At 32.7% G+C, this 22,032-nt stretch overlaps 3 protein-coding genes and 1 long non-coding RNA gene across 13 annotated transcripts in view; 1 reads left to right on the top strand and 3 right to left on the bottom strand.

The window, feature by feature from the left end:
• anchor (integral membrane protein GPR155 homolog anchor) overlaps nt 1-7,447 on the bottom strand; it is a 40,940-nt gene extending 33,493 nt beyond the window's left edge. Inside the window, exon 1 of one of the 2 annotated variants that reach the window (XM_036359360.2) lies at nt 6,479-7,447. In XM_036359360.2, the coding sequence (XP_036215253.2) occupies nt 6,479-6,711 (233 nt within the window). In that variant the 5' untranslated portion in view covers nt 6,712-7,447. The remainder of the gene's footprint in view (nt 1-6,478) is intronic. The other variant, XM_070111340.1, reaches the window with a different exon arrangement.
• A 145-nt stretch (nt 7,448-7,592) lies between these two features.
• LOC106617026 (ATP-dependent RNA helicase DDX54) lies at nt 7,593-10,759 on the bottom strand. The gene is made up of 9 exons (XM_014233988.3): nt 10,649-10,759; nt 10,391-10,588; nt 9,971-10,319; nt 9,720-9,899; nt 9,486-9,649; nt 9,015-9,425; nt 8,674-8,952; nt 8,438-8,599; nt 7,593-8,374 (listed from the first exon to the last, which is right to left on the bottom strand). The coding sequence occupies exons 1-9, from the start codon at nt 10,649-10,651 to the stop codon at nt 7,664-7,666; spliced, it is 2,457 nt and encodes an 818-aa protein (XP_014089463.2). The 5' UTR covers nt 10,652-10,759; the 3' UTR covers nt 7,593-7,663.
• A 1,192-nt stretch (nt 10,760-11,951) lies between these two features.
• Nucleotides 11,952-16,664, bottom strand: Atac3 (Ada2a-containing complex component 3). Of its 4 annotated transcripts, none has more exons than XM_036359391.2 (11): nt 16,557-16,664; nt 15,440-15,649; nt 15,193-15,351; nt 14,909-15,106; nt 14,626-14,838; nt 14,373-14,393; nt 13,987-14,146; nt 13,564-13,919; nt 13,317-13,408; nt 13,159-13,261; nt 11,952-12,946 (listed from the first exon to the last, which is right to left on the bottom strand). In XM_036359391.2, exons 2-11 carry the CDS (start codon nt 15,560-15,562, stop codon nt 12,434-12,436), a joined length of 1,938 nt encoding a protein of 645 aa, XP_036215284.1. In that variant the 5' UTR covers nt 15,563-15,649; nt 16,557-16,664; the 3' UTR covers nt 11,952-12,433. The 4 variants fall into 4 exon arrangements, with proteins under 4 accessions (XP_036215284.1, XP_069967442.1, XP_069967444.1 ...); XM_070111341.1 differs by lacking the exon at nt 16,557-16,664 and adding an exon at nt 15,729-15,825; XM_070111343.1 differs by lacking the exon at nt 16,557-16,664 and adding an exon at nt 15,729-15,825 and having other exon boundaries at nt 13,159-13,240.
• Nucleotides 16,665-17,558: 894 nt separating this feature from the next.
• The window catches only part of LOC118680298 (uncharacterized), a 122,782-nt gene continuing 118,308 nt past the window's right edge, over nt 17,559-22,032 (top strand). For 2 of the 6 annotated variants that reach the window (XR_011396896.1, XR_011396899.1), the window contains exon 1: nt 17,562-18,020. This is a non-coding gene — a long non-coding RNA (uncharacterized lncRNA). Of the gene's footprint in view, nt 18,021-22,032 lie in introns of all 6 variants that reach the window. The other 4 variants (XR_011396895.1, XR_011396897.1, XR_011396900.1 and 1 more) reach the window with 4 other exon arrangements.

Genomic DNA, 22,032 nt, shown 5'->3' with positions numbered 1-22,032 from the left:
CAATAATTTGCAGTATCAGAAAACATTCGAATACTTGCACAAAAACAAACACATAATATTGTACATATGTATATGTATATACTCAAGTCTACTATTTCTCTACGCCGAGCATTTTATCTGAATTAAATCGAATTTAGAATTGTGTAAATGAAATCATGTTGACATGCAACTTTGATGTTGCTAATAGTAGGTTAGGAATTCTGGAAAATTTTTACTGTGATTCAGCATTATTGTTGCATAAAGTTTTATTTTTGCGTTTCAAGAAAGCAACGCCCACATATTAACAATAGTTTCAATTAATACTACTATCAGATTGTGAGCTTATGGCATACTTTTTATTCTAATGATTCATTTTTTATGCTGAAACCGTTATTTTGACCCCAATTAGAGGTTATTTTTAAAGCATGTGAATAGATTTACGTCTATCTTATTAGAAAATAGTAAAAGTAAAAAAGGAAAGTTGATCATCTAGGAGCAAATTCTCATTTGATATATGTCAGCACCCGACTATATCGGTGATCTATAATTTAGATGTCATTGACTTCATCTAAAGCCGATGTAGAAACGAAAACTTATTTATAACCCAAATTTTACATAGAATATACAATACTTAGCTTTATAAATGTAATGATTGATACAAGCAACTTTCTGTTAGTCATGAGAATATCCCTAATTAAAAATTTGTATACTCTGAACAGGATATACATCCTCAATTTTTAAGTTATCGAGCTGAAATTTTGCACATATTCTTTTCTTTCCAAGAAATTGCTTATTTGTCGAAAACCGATATCTGAACACTATAGCATACAGCTACCACACAAAAATGCCGATTTAAATAAAGTTTTTGTATGGAAAATTGTTTGGAAATTATTTGACGAGATATTTTCGAGAAATCGACATAGATTATTGTCCAACGTTACAATCTCCGAAAAAATTGTTCAGATCGGGCCACTATAGCATATACCTGCCATACAGACGAAGTTAAGGTTTTTCTTTTTTAGGTTGAAGTTAATATTTTTCAAGGCAAATCTGAACTACAAAACTACCCAAGGCAGCTTAAATTCTAATCACGCTTACAATTATTATTTCAAAATATTATCAATTAAAATCAAGAAGCAACTGCAAAAAAAAACATGTAATAAATAAACAATTTTCGAGCGTTTACAAGTATTAAAAAGCAAAACAAAAAATAAACAATTAATAATTAATAACTAAAACATAAATAAACAAATTTCAACACTTCTAATAAGAAATTGATAGCAATAAATTCAATATCAAGCACCGTTACATTTTACTTTTCAATTTAAAAATACATTAAGAATGCAATCATTTGCTAAAATAATCGCAAACAGCATTTTCAATTGCTCAAGATAATGGCAAGTGCAAGTGTCAAGCTATTATAACATATTCAACAACTGTCTCGACTAGTTAAATTATTAAATAATAACCCGTTATAGCACTTTTACACATACCGAATGCATTTACCTACAAAAAGCGACTCACTTTACTTTATCGCATTCAGTGAACTAGAAAATTGACCCATAAATTGGACCGAGTGCCAGCGAACGGACGACGGGACGAGACAAATTAATGCATTTCAATTCAATTTAAGCGGAACTTTGACTTTGCGATTCCACGTTATCACGTGAAAATAATCTCAGTTCGGATTATTTAATTGAAATGTTTCAGTGAAACGCCTTTTTTTTTAAATAAGTGGAAAATGGACACATATACATATGTATTTATGTATATATGTATATATGTTTTTGTACTGCGTTATTATATGTACTCACAGGTAATCGAATACAATAGAAATTATTAAAAACAATTTAATCATACCTAATTTACAAGTGTCAACAAAACAAATTGACAACGTTTTGCTAGACAAATATGAAATATTTGTTTTTGTAGTTCATTGTCATTAACATTTTTTTATTTTAGTCGTAAGTTGACACTGCTCTTTATATAGGACATGTGTACATATGTTTGTATGCATGTATGTATGTCAATTGTTTAATGACCGACAATACTTCTGTTGAGATCCAAATTTATCAGTAGTGATGTAAATAGTAGTAAAATTTAAAACATTTTTACTAAGGGTATTCTAAACTAGAAGTAATGAAAAATCGTTTTTTTTTTATATTTTCAAAGTTTAACTATTCAAGAATATGTTTAGAAAAGGGTTTTTCAAAATTCAAAATATATTATATAGGTAATTTTGTGACCTGGCTACTTTTTTTTTATTTGTATCGGATTGCTGAAATCATGTATAATTTTTGAAGTTTTTAACTTTAATTTTTTTGTTTTTTATTCGTGTAATGATAATAAATAATTAATAAAAAAATGGATAGTAAAAAATATCAATTGCCTTTTAAGCATCTATCGCGGGCTTTTAGGGCGAGGATTGAATCAAGATATTCCGTAACGGAAATAAACCTAACACGATTACAAAGTATGCGCAAAATGTTTGCATACTTTTAGGCGTATTAACTCATATTACAAGCGCAACAAATCATATTAAGAGACAGCAGGGTGATACAAAAATAATAATATTTGAGATACAATTCTTTTAATGGCAAATAAAAATATGGAATTTATTAAAACTTTAATTAATAAAAATAAATTATGCAATATTCGGAGTCATAATATTAGTAACATTATTATTATTTTGGTAAATAGCTACCCATTTTGGAACAATATCTCGTTTGAATTGAACAATACAATTGAAATTATGTATTTCAATCTGATTATCAATGGTAATAAATTTTCACTTATATTGGCTGGCGATTTCAACATCAACTTCGCTAATAAAATCAAAACGCTTGACAGCTTTTCTTTCGGAAGGAAAAGAATTTGAAAATTAGTAATAATCCAGAAGAATCCACAAAAAAATATGGAGCCACCATTGAAGCGGTATTTTCCAGATATTTAACGGATATCAAGTCTCAAACTTATGTTGCTTATTTCAGTTACCATAAACCTATAGAATAAATTCCTGAATAACCTACATGTATTGTGAGAAAATAAAAACATTTTAAACAATATTAACTTCTCATTTATTCAATAAAAGAAAACAATTTGTGTTCTTAACGGTCACCACGCCCAAAAAGTGTAACTTGAATATAAAAAAAAAAAAATAAAAATAACTAAATAATTATAATTGCATAAGTTGATAAAAAAAATTCCATGCAGAAGCTTTACCACGGCAGTCCTCGAGTGCCACTCGTATTAATTTTTTAATTTTTTTAAGACACTTCAAAAATTAGCTGAAATTCGTGCCGCTAGACTAGAATACCCACTTAAAATATAATATAAACAAGTAGTTCACAATTTGCAGAGCAAATATTTTCAGGTATCGCAAAATTTTATATTAAATAGGAAAAGGTTAAACAGAGAATCGGAAATCATTATAATTGACCAAAATCGTATTAATTTCATATCATTGCTATATTATGAATATAACTTACACACTGATCGATATCTTCGGCATAAAGTCTGCTAGCATATCTTCAAATATCTTCACGAGATATGATATTGATTAATGTCCTAGGCAAAAGCTACTGAAAATAATGATATGTAGTGTATGCGAGCTCAGATAATTCGTGCACCGATTTCACACATTTTCGGCATTAAACATCGTTCTTATTGTATTGATCGATATATATACAGTATAAAGCTAACCGTAAGTTTGAAAATCATTATGTGTGGTAAACGGAGGCTAGTAAAAGTTTTGACCCGATCTTACCCCTTTTTGGTTTCACGACATATTATTGACAAAAAAGGATGCTTGCAGGCTTTCAATAAGATACCTTACATGCTGACGACTATATAAAACATAAAACCAAGCGGACGTTTGAAAATGCGTATATTTGGAATAGGCTAGGAGAAGTATTCACCCGATTTTATTAATTTTAAGTAAAACAATACACCGTTATTAGAAAGAAATGCTTACTGATTATACTTAAGATAATTCACATATTTACCGATATATACTATACTATAAAGACCGTTCCCACGACAGTCGGGTCTAAGTAACCGGAACGGACCCGGATTTTTATCTCGACACCATTCCTCGAAATTATTACAGAAATGTTTTCTGCCGCTACAACAACAACTCACTATAAAGTAAATCTAAAGTTCGAAAATCTTTATATGAGGTACCCCTTTTATGGCACAGAGGAACACTATCATCAGAATAAGATTGGGGTACGTATGTAAGTATATTAGGTCCCTAGATATAGGATTATATTAGACCAGCTAAAATAAAGCCTTTTCGATACATTTTGGCTGTAAATTCTATTGCCTCCGCTTAAGTCCACAAAAAATTGTTTAAGTTAATAAATTTTAATTGGCCAGAAAGAGGACTCTCCACAGCTTCTAGAACACTTATAAAAAAAATGTTTTTTTGCTCCACCATAATGTATATATATATACATAATGTATATACATATGTATATATATGGGAAAACCGCGCGTCACTACAAACACAGTTAAGTGATTATTCAATACTATTAACACTACTGTCATTTGGCCCAACCTTTTCCCATTTAATTGCATTTGCAAACACTTTAAGTTGAACAACAAAAACAATGAATGTAAGCTAATTTAAATACAAATGCATTTTTATTGGCTTTTACAATGAGGAAAATCACTATTATCAAGTCAAGTTACGTTAGACCGGTTGATTACTCACCACTTTTGATAAGCTCTTTATTGCAGCAACGACAAAAGGTATATGCAATAATTTTATAATTTTTTTATTAAATATCCCTTCGGGTAATTAGAATACATAAACGACATAGTTAGCTTTTTGCCTTTAGTTAGAAATTAAAAGGTATTGGTAGCAAATTATTGACAAATAAAATAATTAGGAGCAGCACAGAACCCATTGAAATTTGCTAAACACATACATATATATTATATGTATATCAACATGCAATCGAAAACGATATACATATTACTCTGTTTATACAAAGATGACAAGCAGCGATAATTTCTATTTGTATAAAGTTGTAAGACGTGCCTTAATAATGTGAGAAAAGTAGAAATTAATTGTTATTGCATTCTAAAACATGATATAAGTATCAATTGCAACAAAACTTAGCGCAAAACAAATACTAAAAGCGCTTGTAATACTTTTTAATTGCTAAAGAAGAGGAAGGAAGTTGTTGCTGTTGTACAAGTTTGTAGAACTTAAGGGCTGTAAACAGAATTATTAGGAGACTCTAAAGTCTGACAAATTCTTTACATTATTAAGGTACTTACATTGAGGTCCGCGAACAACTGTATTATTAAATCAAATGTTTATATTGTAATTACAAAACTATGAACACCCACAAGGAAACGTCGGGGACCCTCTAATGTATATGGTTTCAATAATGTAAATTTGTTTTAAAAAAAATAAAACTGAATAAAAATAGTTTCAAATTGAAAAAAAAAAATTATCTCAGCGTTCTTTGCTCCCCAAGAAGCTGTTCATTTGGCGGAACCGCTGATTTGGGTCGACTATAACATATAGCTGTCATATACACTGAACGATCAAAATCAAGTGTTTCTGTGGAAACTTTTCAATTTGTGAAGGGTATTATAGCTTCGGTGCAGCTGAGGTTAACGTTTTGTTATTGTTGTTGTTTACTGTTTGCCTATAAATACTGAACATATGTTATTAACGTTTACTAATTAATACAGACTTTTTATTTTGTTTTATTTGTAAGTAAAAAAAAATATCACACATATTTTATAATGAGGAAATTATTTACTTAGAATTCAAGCAACTAATGTAATATCGAACGTTGGAAAAACCATAACTTCAAGATTTTATTGAAAATTCTTTGCAATTTAAACCAAACGGTACGAATTTGACATTTTATCAACCTGTCACTTTTTATAAGTCTTCTATTACAAGTATGCATTGCGTTATTATTACAAACAATAGTTATAATAATAAGTTCTTTTAATATTTTTTTCATTTCAAAAATATATATATTTTTTTAAATTATACTATAAGTCACGTACGAGATAATTTGGTTATCTGCGACATATCTGTACGTTTTTTTTGACACATGCTATAATATTATACTAAGCATATCTGCGTCAAACACCCACTTCAAAAAGAAAATATATTTATCAAGTACAATCACTTCAGACAAAAACCCCTTTCACGGAAAACACTTGCTTAATATTGAATTCATTGATAATTTTTATAAAGAAGATTAATCACCTACTTGGCATTATTACAATTTTGATAAAAAATTTAGTATTTTTTTATTTTTGTATTACGTTAATGTAATTTTTTTTACTAATATAGTAAACGAAATAATGTGTATATTCAGTTGAATGTTGTAACAATCTCTTTAGGGTTTTAGAATATTTAACTTAGACGTGGGTGTAAAATACTAAACCCACTACCCTCCGATTGTATTTAACTTTCATTTTTAGCACCGATTTATGCCAACTAGTTTTGTATCGTTTAACTCACCCACATATAATGATGCCGAAACATTGTACCAAAGCAGGGTAGAAATTATTCATTGACACAGACGGATCGGAGTCCGGTGCCGCAGTCGTACTGGTGGTCAAAGCAGCTGGTGTAGGGGAAGCTGAAAACATGGTATCCAAATCTTCCGAATCCATGTCCGCCACAGCGCTATTGGCATCCAATGCACTTGAGGTTAAATTTCGAAACACGCCGAAAACCATTGAACTATCCATTTTGCTTTATATTATGTTATTTTTTTTTGACGCACTGTCTTGCTATAATTTACACAAATACTATACTATATTTACTAGAAATTTTGCAAAATATTTGCAATTATAATTTACGTGCGCGCAAAATTCGAATTACTTGGGTTATTGATATTAATTAAACAAACACAAAGCAAATTATTTGCCAATTTTCAACAAAGAACGATGGCCGCATGATTCAGCAGCCGCCGTTTTGTGCGCAACGGCTCTTAATATAAAATTGGGGTGGTTATTTCAACCAACACAGTTATGTTGAATTACACGCGCAGACACTTCAGACAGAGCAGATAATGGATTTTAGTAACAAATTTATTTAAAATATTCTTTTACGTAGCTATCATTGTTTATTGTTAGTTCCGAAATGATATAATATATAGCACTCGAAATACTTTCACTACCAATTTACGTCGCGGTGTTATTGTTTGACCTCGTATTTAGTAGTGTTTATTTTTTTGTCACTTGTAATTTTATTTTCTTTGCGAAAGATTTGAATACTACACATATGCTTCACATGCTGATTACTTAAAGACAGCTAGAAAGAATACTCGCGTTTTTGTTATAGGTATTATATTTTGCGGTGCCGCAGTACGTTATCACTGTTGGGAGCCACTATATGCTTTGGACGTATTTTTGTCGAATTTGATTAATTTATGCCGAAACAGAAGTACTTCAACTCAGGAAGAAATAAAAAATCAAGTATTCCCACACAACTACATAATGTCAAAATAAAATTTACATTTGATAGCAGCAGCGCGACATCTGGTGACAATTTATGAACAGCTGATTTTTTAGAGTTACCAATGATTCAATAACAATTAGAAACGGTTGTAAGTAAATGAAATACTAAGTTTTATTATTTCATTTTTATTAATATACAAAGCACAATAATTTTCTAACTTAACGCTTGAATAATAACCACCTACTTTTTGCCACCTTTCTTTACTTTACCACGTTGATTCTTACGCATACTACGTTTTCTGTTTTCTGTTTTACGCAACGCATTCTCAGTATTACGTTTCTTGATGAATTCCAAACGCATGCGCGCTTTTACGATCTGCTCCGGATGCCGCAATTCATTGTCACCGCCTGCATATTTCTTGGCAGCCACCTTGGCATTATGGCGCGCATGCTGTCCAACCGGATAACGTTTTTCACGAGACAAGGGTTTGACACCATCATCGTCACTGCCATTTTCACGCTGCAATTGCTCTTCGATTTTGGACTTTTCTTTCCAATTCGTGTAACGGCCGGTCTTGAAAGAGGCCGGAATCCAGGCACCCGATTCGGTGCGTATTTTGTTTGCGCGTGGATCTTGCACAGAAACCATTTTCTTCTTGATACGATCCCACTTCTTCATGCCCGACTTGGGGCGGAAATCTGAGCTATTATCACGATCGACTACGGAAAATTCAGCATTCATAGCTTGACGCTCAAACGAGTTGATCGCCAGACCGTCCTCGGTGTGTTTATCCGCCGACTGGTAAGGTATATAATTTTCATTATCCTTGGCATGTGTCTTCTTCTTTTTCTTCTTCTTGTCTTTATAAAGATCCTCGAGGTTTTTGCGTTTCTTTGGTGCAACAATTTTATGAAAGGCCTCAGTAATTTCATCTGCATCTGCTTCATCAACCTAAAATAATAAACGTAAGTGAAACATGTTTTTATGTTGTATAAAAAATAAACATTTACATACCTCTTCCTTTTCATCTGCTTCCAGCTGCTTATTAGCTTCCTCCTTTTCGATTTCATCCATCCTATTTCTGTATTTTTCAATGACATTCGTATGCATGGAGCGTTTGTTTTTCATTATAGTAAATGGTAGGGACTTTTGGCTGCGATTCAATTCAAAAATGGTCTGAAGTGTATACAAATTAAATTTAGTAAGAAAAAAAGTTATAATTACTTAAGAATTTCTTTATCATTACTCACAGTAGAGGGCTTAAAATTCCGCATTTTTAATAACAAATCATGCTTCTCCTTCTGTATTTTACGATCTTCAGCCACCAAATCTTCCTTTGACCTGCTGTCATTTTCGCTATTTGCGCTTTGCGATTGTCGCAGCGATATATTCGCTGCTAGAAAATCGTCTAAGTTTTTGCAGCTGAAAAATTTGATTTTCTTAATGCGCGCATTAGATTCTGCTGAGGCCACAGGACGCGACGACAAATATTTTTTATATGCGTTTTCACTTGTACGTAGTACACCAGCCTAAGCAAACAGAAAATACTTTGAATATCACTACTAAAATTGTCAAAATTCTTATCACTTACAATATCATGACTGTTCTTAACTTCTGTCACAGACAGATGCTCCTCCTCCATTAACTCCTGCGGCGCAATGCCCACCACTTTGTCGTCATTTATATTGAATGGACGATTTAAGAATAAATGCAAATCGAGCACATGCGCAGCATCATCAGTGGAAAATATTGAAAGGGCAGTGCCGGTGCGCCCGGCACGAGCACAACGACCGACACGATGTACGAACAATTTCGGTTTTCCAGGGAAATGTAAATTTACCACATAATCCAAGCTCGGTATATCGATACCACGCGCCGCCACATCGGTTACAGTTAGAACAGACACTTTCTTATTAACAAATTTGGCTGTGTTAATTTTACGTGCTGTGGGATCTAAACTAGAATACACTGCCGTGTTGGAAATACCACATTTGGTGAGGATCTAAGTGCAGAATTAATTAATGATTTTATATTTTATAAGATCAACTCAGTATTTACTTACATAGCATATCAATTCAACGTGATGTTGTGTGCCAGCGAAGACTACAGTTTGTGCATCTTGCGGTATTACATATTTGAGTAACACAACTAAAGCGGTATAACGTTCGTCCGGCCGACAGTATAAGAATTTAAGCATTAAGCCTTCCGGCAATTTTGACTCAACATCTGTAGATAGAATTTTAATAAACTGAGCAGTGATTTTGACCAAAACAAAAAAAAAAAACTATATATTTACCTAAACGCAACAAAACTGGATCGTTTAAGCCTGCGCGAGCAAAATTAACTAAGAGTTTAGGTAAAGTTGCCGAAAAGAGTACGGTTTGTCTGGACGCTGGCAAACGGTGCAATGTTTCATTCAGTTGTTCGCCAAACCCCATTTCAAACAGACGATCTGCTTCATCGAACACCACATATTCTGAAGGAATAAAATTTTAGGAAAATTAGTAACATTTAGCATAAAAAAGTGTGTAGAATATTTTCACGCACCAACTGAATTCAATTTCAAATCCATTTCAACACACAAATGCAAAAAACGACCTGGCGTAGCAACTATAATGTCGGGGCAAGTGTGTATAGCTGAAAACTGCGAATCCATAGAATCGCCACCAAGCACTAAAATTGTTTTCAAATCCATAAAACGTCCCAGTTCTTTGATAAATTTGTAAGTCTGCACAGCCAATTCACGTGTGGGCGAGAGTATAAGTGCACGAGCGCCTTTAGTGGGTTCCCTGCTCTTAAGTTTTTCGAACATGGGTATAAGAAAGCAAGCAGTTTTGCCCGAGCCAGTTTTAGCCATCGCAACAACATCACGGCCTTCAAGTATCAACGGTATGGTCTATGCGCAAATACATAAATATATGTAAATTTAAATTGTTTGTTGTAATTTTGTCACAATTAATAATTTACCTTCCGCTGTATTGGTGTCGGTATTTTGTAGCCACGCTTCGTTATACCCTTTATCACGCCGAAGGAAAGTCCCATCGATTGGAAGCCTCCGCTTTTCTTAGACTTGCTTTTACCCTTTATAGTCTCCGTATTCTCACCACCCCCAACATTATCCAGCGATGGAAATCCGGGTAAGTCTATGTCGTCGTGTTTCTTACCCTGTAAATTATATAACAAATTTTCTACAAATTGAATTTCGAAGTTTTAAAAAAATATTACCATTTCGGATATTTATTTTCTATTAAATAGCGTCTTTATGATGTTTTTCCGCAAAATTACGGAGCTTCAAACACGTGTGACTTGATTTGTTTTGGTGACGGCTCTTAAATAAAAGAAATGTCAAAAAAACTATATAGCAGTGCACAGCTGACTGCTTTGGTCGGTAATGTAGTACTATTTTAACCCATTACAAATATTTTGATTTAATATTGTTTAAAACATATTTTAAATAGTAAATTGGCATGTAAAAAAGCATTTTCCTTAAAACGACAACAATAGCAAAGTCGGATAATAGGAACTTTGAATAACTGTATAAAATATCAAGTACTATCTCGACAACTATCCAAACAACAAAACTTTTGGGTCCGGAGGAAAATAAAGTCTTTGGAATCGACAAGCCTTTAGAATACCATTTATGTGAGAAAATGTACAAAATTCACCAATACCGTTCCCATAACAGTCCAATCTACGGACCCGGATTTTTTTCGGCCAAGTACTGTCAACTCGACAAAATTCTGCCGCTACAACAACAACAACCGGTTATACCGCGCTCTCATAAACTCCACTGTTCTTAATGTTGTCGCTTCAAACTCATTCGTTCAAATATTATGCGACGCTTCATTTGCATTAGAGGATTAGCACTCCTTCAGATGCTTATTAAAACTTGCTCCTTTCTGGAATTTAACAGCGAGAACAACAAAATCGACATTAGTTGATACTCCATAGCCACAATGATGCAGAGTAATATTATTTCCACTTTAAAAGTTTTCACTTCGGTCTATTCAAAATGTTTACGCATATACCAAAATGCTTAGCATTGTTTTAACATTTTACAAAATGTTTTTTTTTTTATTAATTCAAACTACGAGATAACATAAACTCACTTACATATTTTTAAAACGATTTTGTAGTATGCATGTTATTTTAAATGTTCACTTTTTTGTTATTTGCGTTTCTTATAAACTATGCATTAATGCAAAATTATTACTTCGCTTTTTGACTTCATATATATGTACATACAAGAAAATTGCTATTCGTTATTTTTTTACATATAATAATTTTTTTTATATTATTTTTTTTTTCATATAATTATTTTTAATGTTTAAGTGTTTTTCAAACATTGCTTCATTTGTATTTCACATTGTCATTAGAAAAATATAAAAATCTTAAAGCATTAACAATTTGTGAGATATTAAACATGTTTGTGTAGGTATTTTTTCTCTTGCTTTATTTTGGTTAACAATAACAAAATTAAAGTAACAGCAATACGTAAACATCATATTAATTCAAAATATTATTATTTTTTTTTTTTGTTTTTGATTGTTTTTTTAATTCGAAAAAATTAAAGTGTATAGAACACTGGTGCTTATTGAAATTAATTGAATATATAGCATACAACTTTTAGAGCTTACTCATTCAATGGCGAAGTGCAACGCATTGCTTTTGTTTTAAGAAAAACATATAATTAAATATTTACAGTTAAAAATTAAATTAAATGGTAGTTCAACTTATTTATGAATTATGCTCACAATGCCATATTTCGCAATATTGCAAGCGAGCGCATAACTTATTTTACTAAATATATAGTTTAGTTAACGAATGCATACTGCGAATGCCATGACATTCAATTAAAGGCGCTTTAACTCTAATGATCATTACACAACAACACTTCTATATGTGTGTGTGTGTTTATATTGTATTGTTACAAAATACTTTCAATTAAATAAAAATGGAAGAAATGAAAAAAATACCACTAACTAAACGACATATTACCGGCGGCTACCACTAGGTATCCACATAGCCATCATCCGTCTTCTCCACCAGCAACAGCTCCTCCAAACGATCCAAACGCTGACGCATCTCCTCCTTCTCCTTCTGTGCCGCATCGAATTTGCGTTTTAAATCATCGTTTTGCCGACGCAGCTCGTATAGTTGGCGGCATATTTCCGGCACCGAAAGCAAAGAGATGACAGTGGAGCCTGTCTGTGGCTTGACAGCGTCACCGCCGGACGTGTTGAGTTTTGTGCCAACCAGTGTGCCTTGCTTGGTCGTCAACTGACGTATTATGGGCGGCGCAGCGATATTTAACAATTGTTTAGTGCCTTGTACGCTGATGCTTGTCGTTTTTTGCTGTATTTGATTTTGTTGCTGCTGCTGCTGCTGCTGTGCTTGTTCACTGTCCGACAATTCGGTATCACTATCGGTTGGCGCCAGCTGTATTATCGAGTCAATATCATCGTCTTCGGCTATTATAGTCGATGGTTGCTCCGCTTTTACTACTGTTTGGCCAGATTTTAACTGCAAAAGAGACACAATTTTAGGTTATGGTTAAACAGCTGAGAGAAGAAATTTGTAAAATATTAAAAATAAATAACTAAAAAAAAAACCATAATAACTAAATAAATTCACACGACAAATAAATTAAGCGCACAATAAACGTTTGTTTACAAAAATCTAAGTGTTTATTTAAGAACATTGACATTTATTATTGACTTAGTAATTGAAAATACCTGTCGCTGTGCTAATGTGCGTGTATTGGTGTAAACCTGACGATTACCAGGATTAAGTGTTCGTTGTTCTTCGCTAATTTGTCTTATACGAGCCAAACGTTCACTACAAATAGAGAAGAGCTCTAATTAAGATATAAAATTTATATGGACTTGATTACCTCGCCATGGAAGCAGGTATCTTTTGCACGCCTTTGATGTTTGTATTGCCGTAAAACTTTTTAAAATCGTTTAGTGAAATGATGCGCACGTTCTGTAAGAGAGAAAAAAAATATTTTTTTAAATTTCTAATATGCAAACAATTGCAAAATTATGTTTATATATATATTTGTGGGTGTTAGTAAGCACATGCAGTTCCTTGCAGTAGAATCTTATTGCTTTTACAAACGCTTATGAGCTTCTACTAACCTTGTACATATTGAGATTATCTTTCGCTTTCGATATGATGCTCGCTCGCGCTTTATAATTTTGCGTACGCGATGCTAGCGTGCCGCGCACAGGCAAGACTGTATAATTTCGCACATTGCTGGTGTTGGAATTCGTATTTCCACTGCTGCTAGAGGCACTTTTACCGTTATTATTATTGTTATGTATTTTTTTAGTCTCATTAAGCAACAATTTGCCACCCTCGGACAGCACCAACTGACGACCATTTTGCAAGGCAGTGGCAAGCAGCTCCTTTGAAGTATCTTCGTCCTCCGGCATCATGGAAATGCCATGGTCCTTCAACATATTGATAGTGGTCTTGTCCAAAACGCCAGTTTCTAGTGGTAAATTAGTGTAATAAAGAAAAAAAGTTTACATAATTTTGTTTGTTATAAAAATAAATACCCTTAATGTTCGCCAAATCGGATATTTTGGACTCAGCGTAGTCGCTATTATTTGTTAGATCATCATCAACTTCCAATGTGATTTTCGTTGAACTCGTCGCCTCCTCCGCGCTAAAATTTGCCAAACCCATTATGGAGTTCACTGCATCCGAAGTCTCTTTCTGTAACGTTGCATTTCATTAAAATATATCAAATATGATTTTTTTTACATTTGTAATAGATATATATATACAATAGCACTAAGAAAAATTTAGAAAAGTAGACTAATAGAAATTATTAGTTAAATTTTGAAGAATTTCTTCGGCCAAATTGTTAATAATACGCACAAAAACAAACTAATATCGAAATGGCATACATATATCTAAACAAGCTAACTTGTATACCTACTTTGAAACGCTTGGCCCGCACCTGTGAGCATATTTATGATTTTTTTTTTTAGCATAAGTAGTATGAATGCACGCGTATTTGTAATAGAAAAGCACAAACAAAATTAAAACTTTAAGCGATTTTCTTTGTAGAAATTGTAAAATATACATATTTCTGTATATAACAGCGTATTATATGTAATACTCAATGTTTTGCAGGCGAAAGTGCAACAACTAACAGCACACAATATATCTTAGCTGGAACTTATGCTCACCTCATGCTCCTCATTATATTTGCGGTTGATTTGCGATTGACGTGCAGATTCCAATTCCTCGAGTAAGTCAGCTTGTTCTGTCAGCACTGCCAGAGCGATGGGTGTTTTGCCAAATTTGGAAGTAACCGTCACATCAGCATTGTGCTTAAGCAGCAGACGCGCAATGGACTTGTGGCCTTTCTCCACAGCCCAATGCAAAGGTGTCATGCGCAACTAAAAACCAAAAGGAAATAAGCAAATAAATTTCTTAGGTGTAACATCACAACACTTCACAAACAAATACCATATCTCGAGGATTCACTATGCATTTCTTGGCTAGCAGTAGCTCGACTATGCGTTCATTGCCGTAGAAGCACGCCATGTGCAGCGGTGTACGATCTACTTTTGTTTTCGAGTCCTTATTGATGCCGCCCTTTAAAAGCGCGTCACAAACGTCATATTGGTTATTCATAGCTGCAAAATGTAGCGCAGACATGCCCAACTATAAATAAAATTATAAAATATTATGATATTATCCATCAAGTAATTTGCCAAGCCGACCAGCACACCGGCAGTCATAATACGTACCCAATCTGAGGTGAATGGTGCTCCGCGCGACAACATATTTTTTACACCCTTCAGATCACCGTCACGCGCGTACTGTAGCAGTTGTTTGCCCAAGTCCACTACGGTTGTTGGTACACTGAATGTATTGAGCGCCTTATTGCTGACATCCACTTCCGTACGCTGTAGTACCAAGTTAAAAATTGCAACAAATAGAAGCATAGAAATGGTTAAGGAATGGCGCACCACGGATAACAGAAGTTAAACTTACAATTTTATAATTCATTAAATTCACTAATTGTCCAATGGAAGTGCCACTTGCAGGATATACACTTCCATCCGCTCGTAAAGTGGCCACAACTTTATTGTCGCCACCGCCACCGCCGCCTACCATTTTCCACGTTCGTTTCACTATGCCTTTTGCTTCGAACGTCCTAAGAGTGTGCGACAAACTCGAATATTAACGCTGGTATATTGTAATCTGTGAAAACATTTGGAATTTGTTGAATTTATCAAAAACAAAATTAAAATTAAAGGAAAAGGAAACAAGGCGCACGTACAAAAAGAGCAAGCTTTTTCTTTTCCGTCACTTCGTTCGCGTCGATTCGTTTTGTGGTATTGCTTCGTTGACCAAGTGTGGATAAAAACAAAATACCTACAACAACAACAATCACCACAGGGCTGCATTTTATATTATTGCCTTTTGATTTTTTTTAAATGTTAAAATGCTTGTAAATATTTTGATTTAAAAGTTGATACTTAATTAAAGTGACATAATTCAAAAATAATATATAAAAAGTATTTTCGCAAGTAAACTTTTAATTGCTTTTATATGAAATTTGCATAATATTACAACTTAATGGTATGTGATAATATTGTACAAAATAATTTTCCTACTTCTTGATAAGGCTCAGCATATTTTCATTAAAATTTTGATAAATTAGAAATATATGTATGTGATAATGCTTTGCGATTCGACTGTACTTTATATTTAATTTTTTTTATTGTTACTACTTTTATTGCTAATATTATTTTAAAATTTTTTTATAATATTATTTTTTAATATTTTTTGCTCTTTTTATCATTTTATTTATATTTGTCAAATATAATCATCACATGGTTGATAAACAATTTTAATTATAATTTTAATTATGTAAATTACTCACAAAATATTTATTAAAAAAATTGTTTGGTGTACCGAAATTAAAAAATTAGTAGCAGCGCTTTAGTTGCTTTCAACGGAAGTGCAACTAGTGGCGCAAGTACCAACAAATGCGACACTGTGTCGTGGAAATGCCATAATGCTTTGCAAATGTCGACAAAGTACGGAAATGGCGAAGAAACGTATTTTGTCAAAACTATTTCCAAGCGCCATTCTGTGTACTTACCAAATATCTGGTCATGATTTCGATCTTTGCACACTTATAAAGCAATATTTAACTGTATTGTGCCAATTTTATACACTTTTTATTAATTTTATAAACTTTTTGTTACTATATATCCTTCCACTTGACTTTGCGTTGCACAAACTGGCTTGGTCACTTTCAATGTTTCCGTTCTTCTTTTTCCTGATTTTTCTCTAACGTTAATCTGATTTTTCTTGTGCATTCAGCGCTTTGCTCGACTTCGTTCGTCCAGATGTAGCTATATGCATGTATGTGTGAATTAGTTGTATGCTTTTTGTATGTATGTATAAGTTTTCGTTCATTCCTTTGTATTTTTGCGGGTTTGTGAGTTTATTCACATCCGCTTGTTGCGGCTGAGCGGAATTCGCACAAATAAGTAAAATAAATTAAATCAAACCGGAAGCAATTACATACTTTGGCAGCAATTGTATATACCTACATAATATATCTGTGTATATATGTGTGTAGGTGCATATGTATTAATGTAAATACGAGTATATGCCTGAAATTCACTGAAAAGCCAAGAAGGTTAAAAAGAACTTCACGAATTAGGCAAATAAAAATTTCCAATGCGGTAAATTTACCTATGAAAGCATATGTTAAGTATATAGTATGTGCATAAATTGATACATAGTTACATACAAGTAGAATAGAGAGATAGATTATATTCTATATATTTGCAATAAGTAATATTAAGCGTAACAGAAACGCATTGTTCTTTCTCCCCATTCTTATTTGTAATATTTCTACCTGGTTTGTTGTTGTTGCATTAATTTTCTTTTTGCGTGCCAACATTGCTCAATAAATGTATACATATACATACTTGTACATATTTAAATACTACAGCCACACATATGTACAAATGCGTGGCGGCATTTATGGAAATATTCCTTGTAGCAAATTTGTTTTTTTTTAGCGCGATTTGAAGTCTTAATGCTTCGCTTTTGATTATCGTTTTTGACATATCACCTGATTCTTGTAATGTTTATGTTCTCTTACACATCTCGTGTTCTAGTGATCGTGCAGGCTTCGTATTGCAGGTGTTTAGAAGTGTAATTAAATTAAGTTTTAAGTTAATATTAATTATTATTTATTGTCAAACATGTGCTGGTAAATTTCGCTGTAGTTCAATAACTAAATTAAGTTTTGAGTTTATATTTATGCTTATTTATTGTCAAATATGTGCCGGTAAATTTCTCTGTTGTTCAATAAATTCCAATAAAAACAAAGTGTAGTGAGTAAAGTGAGATAAGTTTGTTGTGCAAGTCGTTGCCTGTAGATTCCTGTTGATTGTCAGGTGTTTTTGTTAAATGCACTCGCGGTTGCGGCGCAGTGCATATGTCTAACTGTAATATACATACATACATATGTATGCACATTCAAGCACTTACGATGTGCTGGGCATTGTGGGAGCTCGAGCAACAGCATGGTTTTAAAAATTAATTGGTAAGTAGTTTGATTTGATTGCTCTTACATACAAATGGTAGGCATATACATAAGTAAACTATGAAGAAGTAAGGGTGATGCTTATTGTACATATGTAAGTAAAATTGTAACAGCCTTATTAAAAGTGCCATAAGCATGACGGAGTTACTTTTATTTGTTGTCATTCGCTAGCCTCTACGTCGGTTGAATAACTATATATTTACAATGTACATACATACATATGTATGTAAACATATTATCGTATATTTTGTTTTAAAATAGCTGATGCAGTTCGGCTTTGTGTGGCATTCTGAAATGTACTTGTATAAACATACATATAATATATTATCATTTTGTATTCTATTTATAAGGGTGCGTCTTAATTTTTAAATATCTCGTATACGTTATGTTGTCATGTATACTCTATTTCATTTCGTACTTAGGGCTCTTGATTTTTTGTTTGGTCCTAAAATCATTAATATTTTATTTTAAATATTTCAACGAAGCCCTAAGTTCATTAAAGTTGTTGCTGTTGTAACAGTTGTAATTTTATTTGATGGTAAAAATAAATACTAGCTAACGTCATCTAACGTCAGATTAAATTTAAATAAGTTCTGCAACACTATCAATGATTCCATAACCGTGAACCAAATTTTTGTAATGACAGAAAATATTTTTAAATTAATTTTGAGTAATGCTACCGAGTTGGCGGTTATGGTAAAATCCGAGTCCGTTCCCACTATTGGAAAATCGAATTTGCTAGTAAGCCATTGTGGCATAAAATATTTATTTGCCAACTATTTTTGTATAGCGCTGTGGAGTTTTTATTGTTGACTGTTGGAAAAATGAATCTAACCACCCTCCCATTGTTTGTTTGAAGTAAAACAACATTGTGAATTATTTAATATTTTTATCGTTTTATTTGGCATATCCTTTGTTCGTATATATATATGTATACATTTTTCATATTTTTTTATATAATTACATATGCATATAGAAGTTTTAGTAACCTATAGTATAACGTATACATATCTATGTATATTTATATTCAAGTGTGTATATATGTATTTATGTACGGCTGTAAATAGCAGAAACTATGGTTGGTGAGAGCATATTTTGTTTTTGTATTGCTAATTTTTCAACTAATTTTTAAGAATTGCTTACAATCAGTCGGCGATCTACTTATATATGTCTATACATACATTTCTCTACAACTGAATGTGTGCGTGTGTGTATCGGTGTATTCTTCATTGAATTTGTGTAGAGAAATTTAGCTTGCAGTCTATTTTAGCGATTACTCAATTAATGACAAGAAAGATTTGCGAGAGAAAGTCGTAAAGACCCTTAAAATAACTGCGTACTTACTCTTTATACTCAACATTAGTATTTTGTCAGTATCAGTGTGTAAAATATAGGGTTAGCACTAGAGTAATTATTGGAGTCATCCAACCATCTCGGATAATGACGATAACATTGAAAAAATTAAAGAAACAGTGCTTGAAAATGGTCGTGTTGGCATCGGAGAGAAAGCAGTGGATCTAAACATCTCTTATGGATCGACTCAACACATTTTGGTTAGTGTTTTGGATATGCAGCGTGTGCATGTTCGATGAGCTGAATCTTTTACAAAATCGACATCGAGTAGATGATGTTTGTAGTGAATTGGTGAAGAAAACAATTTGCAAAAAATTGTTGCTGAGCACCGCACCTCCCCCACCCCGCCCCATGAGAAGTCGGGGCGCGGCAGGAATTTTCCCCGATTTCTTCCCTCACTCGTTTTGTATTAGAGTACTTAAAAATTTTGTTTTTTTCAGTCCGCGTCAAATTTGATCTTATAGTAAAATAGGCATTTTGTGGACGCTTGGAAAGCATTGTTTACTTTCAGCAAAGGGGGCTCTAAAGTTATCAAATAAGTTGCGTTACAGCTTCTGGTATGAAAGAAGATTACTTTTGCCAGTAGTTTAAGACATCCTTCAGACAATTCTTCAACCATGGATCCTATATTCCATGCTCAAAATCTTACATTAAGTATTTACTTTTCATTACTCTTCTTCAAATAACAATTTATTACGTCAACTAGAGAAAACTACTTAAACATTAATTTAGTATATAAGTATAACTATACATATAGGTCTACTAACATATTATAGTGAATTGCTTAAATTAGTTATTAAATGTTGGCGTTTTTGTTAATTTTCATTAGTGCTTAATTGAAATTTTTTCTAATGCTGCTTAAACTTAAAATAAATTTTTTTAATTTTTTAATTAATTCTTAGTAACTGCCATTGGCGCTTAGTAGTTTGTTGTATTTGTAACAAAGTGCTTTCATTTCAAGTCTGAATCTGGTGACGACCGGGTTTCTGCGTTTTAGCGAAGGCATTGAAGAATTTTGTGTTACAAATACAACACTTAATTAATTAATTTGATTCATACTTAGGTATACAAAATTGCAATAAGCTTGTTGTCGATCAGTTGCTTAATGGACATCATAATGTCTACATTGTATTCTATTTATAATTAAATTCGATAAATCCTAACGTTTTGCTTATAATATAATAAATATTGCTTTCCAAGCAGTTTTTCTGATCTTTTGCTTAATTAACACTCAATTAATTTATATAATAGCAGATCTAATGAACTTATGGTAGGGGTAAAAGGAAAACGAGTTGGTCGATCAGTAGTAATTCAAATTCAGTGTCTTTGGTAAGTCGCATTATCTTGAGATCTGTCTTATGGCTGCGGAAATGATGCCGAAATAACTCTTCCTTAGGCTTTAATATACTGTAGAGTTACTTGTGTTTTAGTAAAGTGTCCTTATTGATCCTGGAAGTTGCTTAGCTTGAAATAAGTTTGTACAAATGTTATGAAAATAGTTATTCTTTGTGTGCCAAAGATAATGTTTGACGAAAATATCGTACAGAAGGTCGGGACTTGACAAGATCGTTTGCATCGACGCTGGTAGTTTTCGAAAGAGACTGAGAGATGCTTGTATAGTTCGGACGACCCCAAAAGATCTAGGCTGTAAGGGATATCGGCGAATGGTTGCGTGGGATGCTGATATTATCCGCTAGTCAAATATTAGTTAATGCATCCAACTTCAGAGATTCAAAGGTTCTGTGATATCTCTACCCTTAGCCTTACTAACAAGGAAAGTATAAAAAGAATTATCTTCGATACGAAAGTGTTACTTCAGAACTATTTCCACACATAAAAGTGTAAGTTGTCTGGCGAAGAGATCTCAACGCAAGCAAAAAGGCTCTATCTAAAATTAGTACTCTTTTTTGATAAAACATTGTTTCCTGCGGAAAAACACGATTGAGGCAAAGCAAATAGTGTCTGTTATGGCAAATCTGCGGCAGCATATCTACGTTCAAGTACAGGCTTGCTGATTTTCGTCGTAACTCATCAACGAAAGACCGAAAGATTCGATTTACACTGACTATTTTCATTTTCCTGCTTAGACCCAAAAGGTGGAAAGGAAAAAGATTTCATTCAACAGAGAAAGTCAAGTTGGAAATAAACGCCTGATTTGAAGGCCTAAAAATTTTACACTATCGAACCGTTTTTGAAATGTAAGCGAACTGTTACAACAAATACATTACTTCAGCTGGAGAACTCAAACTAGATTTTCATTAAAAAAAAAGGTTTTCCATTATTATATCAAAACTTTTTGCCCTACAAGCTTAAACGATGGTTTGCAATTTTTCATGCCTCTCTTCAAAAACATTATCGAATGTCTTTACTTGCTCTTTTCAAGCAGACATATCCTAACTTCATAATAAAAATTTGAGTAAAATTATGTCTAATCTCAAAAAAAGAGCCAACCAAAATCAGCAAAATATTATATATAAATAATAATAAAATATTAGGGTCCTTTAAATTTGTGTAAAAGTTTCAGAATTTGAAAACATTTTAGTGTTTCCAATTTTATGCTGTATACCGTATTTTTTAGTTGAAATTTTTGTTGTCGTGCCGCTTTTTATGCTAATCTGATTTGTAAGCACTTCTCTTCCATTGCAAAGATTATTTTCAT

The sequence above is a fragment of the Bactrocera oleae genome, chromosome 6 (assembly GCF_042242935.1).
Source record: "Bactrocera oleae isolate idBacOlea1 chromosome 6, idBacOlea1, whole genome shotgun sequence".
NCBI classification, from domain to species: domain Eukaryota; kingdom Metazoa; phylum Arthropoda; class Insecta; order Diptera; family Tephritidae; genus Bactrocera; species Bactrocera oleae.
The sequence above is the reverse complement of the archived record's forward strand: the minus strand, read 5'-3'. Positions and strand labels throughout refer to the sequence as shown.